We start from the raw sequence: 3,241 nt of genomic DNA, 5'->3' as shown, positions 1-3,241 counted from the left end.
TTCCAATTCCTCCTGACCAGGATTGGAGGTAGGCTTAACAATCTGCTTTATGTAGATGACACAACCTTGCTTGTTGAAACTTAGGAAGACCTGAAGTGTTTGCAGAAGGTCAAGGACTGCAGCCTTCACTATGGATTGAAGCTCAACATCAAGAAAACAAAGATTCTCAACACTGGGCAGATTGGCAATATCATGATAGATGTTGAAGAGATTGAGATTGTTGACAGCTTCAGTTTGCTTGGTTCTATAGTCAACACTCTTGGTACCAGCAGCCAAGACATTAAAAGATGAATTGCATTGGAAAAGTCTGCTGTCAGAGACCTCTCCAAGGTACTGAAGAGCCATGATGTCAATCTGGAGACTAAGGTGTGCCTGATATGGGCCATGGTCTTTGCAATTACTTGCTATGCATCAGAGAGCTGGACAGTGTCTAGGAATGATAGATAGAAGGAGAGTTGGTGCCTTTGAGCTGTGGTGCTGGAGAAGAGTGTTGATATACCATGGACTGCTAGGAGAACAAACAAGTTCATACTGGAGAGGGTGGAGCCAGGCTGCTCCTTGGAGGTAAGGATTCTGAAGCTTCATCTGACATACTTTGGACATGTTGCAAGGCAGGATCAGTCCTTGGAGAGGGATGTGATGTTTGGAAGGGTGGAGGAACAGCACAGGAGAGGGAGACCCTCGATGAAATGGATTGATTCAGTCACTGGGGTAATGGAGATAGTTGTGTTGGAGACAGTAAGATTGGCAAGTGATAGAGCAGAGTTTAGGGCTGTTGTACATAGGGTTGCTATGAGTCGCAGGTGACTCGACCGCACATAACAATAACAAATCATTTAGACTTCTTTCTTCATCTCTAAGATGCTGGGCACTCTTCCTCCTTTGTCTCTCTGCACCTCTCCTTTCACCTCTAGGATCTTGCTATCCATCTAGATTATCACCAAGTTCTCATCTCTCAGAAGCCTCCTTTTCCAGGACACCTTAAAATCACCACTACCCCCACCAGAGCACCTCATCTATCTCTTCTGATCTCTCTGTAACTCAGGTTTATTCCTGCCCCATGATCCTCACTAGTTGGGGGCCCTACCATCATCTCCTTTGTTCTTACTACTTTTCTACCTTCCCTCTCTCCACCAGACCACAGGCTGCTTTTGGCCCAACTCCTCAGCCTTCCCTCTTTCACCTTGTTTCCCTAGCTCTCATGGCCCCTCTCTGTACATCACACCACAGACCCAAATCCTTGTTTCCCATCAAGGTGGCTCTAGCCTTTCTCTGTGAGAAGCTCTGGTGATGTCATTCATTATGTGTTGTGTTGCTCACTGAAAGGTGAAGGTCTTGAGTCCACTAGATCCTCCATGGGAGAAAGATAGACAGTCTCCTCTGACAATGATTTATATCCTCCGAAACCCAAAAGCAATGAGTTTTGATTTGAATTTTAGCCTTTGTCCATAATAGGCCTTCTCTCAGCATTTCCACTTATCCTGTGCTGGTTTTCCCACCCAATCCGTCTGTGGATATAAACTCTCCAGACCTCAGTAGACACCTACACCTGTCACTCCTTTTTTAGGAAATTAAGACCAAAACAAACAAAAAAAAAACAACACACCCCACCTATTAGATGTTTGGTTTCTAAAATGAAGTCCAATTATTTAAAAAATGAAGTTTCGTCTTTGGCTTCTTTTCTTTTCCAGGACTCCATAGCCTTCTCTATGAAGTGAGAGTAGACTTCCAGCATGAATCTGTGCAGCAGCAATTCTTCACTGAGGAATATGTGGATGGAAAGCACATCCTGCACTATGACAGCGAGAAAGACCAGGCAGAGCCACAGGGTCGGTGGGCTGAAGCCTTCCTGAGAAATAAGGCCTGGAACACAGAGATTATAGACTTGAAAGAGATGGGGAAGAATCTTAGGATGACTGTGGCAGATTCCTTGAACCTGGAGGGCCCGAAGGAAGGTGAGATGAGGGAAGAGACAGAGGAGTATGAAGCTTGCCCAAAGGGCAGGGAGCTGAGAGGTAGAGACCTGTCTGTTTCCATGTAATTTTGTCGGGATGCAGTGACAGGGATGTGATTCTAAAAATGCAGCCAGGAGGTATATTGTCTCTTGGGAATGGATGGAGGTAAAAAAGGAAGTGTGTTTTGGGCTGGAGTTTCTCACTTTGGGTGGAATAGGCAAAAAGGCCCAGGAGTGGGGAAGTAGTAGATTTGATAGTACTAGTAGTGAGGTTAGGAGTGATGAGTTTGGGGTTGGATTATAAAGTCAGTCTAGTTTAGTGATGTTTGAGGTTGGAAATATAGTTAGGGCTGTTGAGTAAGCTAAAACGTATATAAAAATCAAGATTTAATAGTGCTATGATAGCTATAATAAGAGGCAGAATAAGAGTACTGTTTTTGGTGATCTCTTGAATAATTAATCATTTAGGCATAAACCCTGAAAATGGGGGCATCCCACCTGTTGATATGAGGGTTGTAAGGATTAATAATATAAGAATTGGGGCTTTGTTTCAGTTTGATGCAAGAATAGATAAGGTTGTTGAGTGGTTAAGATTAAGTAATAGGAACAAGGTCAGGGTAAGGATAATATAGATGAACAGATTGAGTATGGTGATCGATGGGTTGTAAATAATAACAGTGGTTATTCATCCTATGTGGGCAATTGAGGAGTAGGCTATGATTTTTCGGACTAAAGTTTGGTTGAGACCTCCTCACCCTCCAATTATGGTTGAAAGAATGGCAGAGCCTAGTAGAATATTGTGATTGATTGATGTTGAGATTTGATAAAGAATAGAAATTGGGGCTAGCTTTTGTCATGTAAGAAGGATCATTCCTGTTCATAAAGAAGTACTTTGAAGTACTTCTGGAACTCAAAAGTGGAAAGAGGCTATTCCTAGTTTTATTGGCAGGGCAATTAATATTAGGAGAGAGGCAATTGGATTAGTTAAATTTATGATTGATCATTGACCTGAATTCACAAAGTTAATTAGGGCAGATATTATTAGTAGTATTGATGCTGAGGCTTGTATTAGGAAGTATTTTGTGGCGCCTTCAGTTGATCGTGGATTATGAGGGTTAATGATGAGTGGAATGATGGCAAATAGGTTTATCTCTAGACCTAATCATGCTGTTAACCAGTGTGAGCTAAATATAGTTAGTATAGACCCTGAGAGTTAGGATTAGTAATAATGCTAATGGGTTAATTAGTACGGGAAGGATTAAAACCAACATTTTCGGGGTATGGGCC

At 42.4% G+C, this 3,241-nt stretch overlaps 1 protein-coding gene across 1 annotated transcript in view; it reads left to right on the top strand.

Moving 5' to 3' along the window:
- MICA (MHC class I polypeptide-related sequence A) overlaps positions 1–2,041 on the top strand; it is an 83,634-nt gene extending 81,593 nt beyond the window's left edge. The window contains exon 5 of the mRNA XM_006896270.1: positions 1,692–2,041. Within this exon, the coding sequence (XP_006896332.1) occupies positions 1,692–2,041 (350 nt within the window). The remainder of the gene's footprint in view (positions 1–1,691) is intronic.
- Positions 2,042–3,241: the final 1,200 nt, after the last annotated feature.

Source organism: Elephantulus edwardii, unplaced genomic scaffold (genome assembly GCF_000299155.1).
Source record: "Elephantulus edwardii isolate Elephantulus edwardi_28Jun2011 unplaced genomic scaffold, EleEdw1.0 scaffold00184, whole genome shotgun sequence".
NCBI lineage: Eukaryota > Metazoa > Chordata > Mammalia > Macroscelidea > Macroscelididae > Elephantulus > Elephantulus edwardii.
This window is presented reverse-complemented; position numbering and strand designations above follow the sequence as displayed.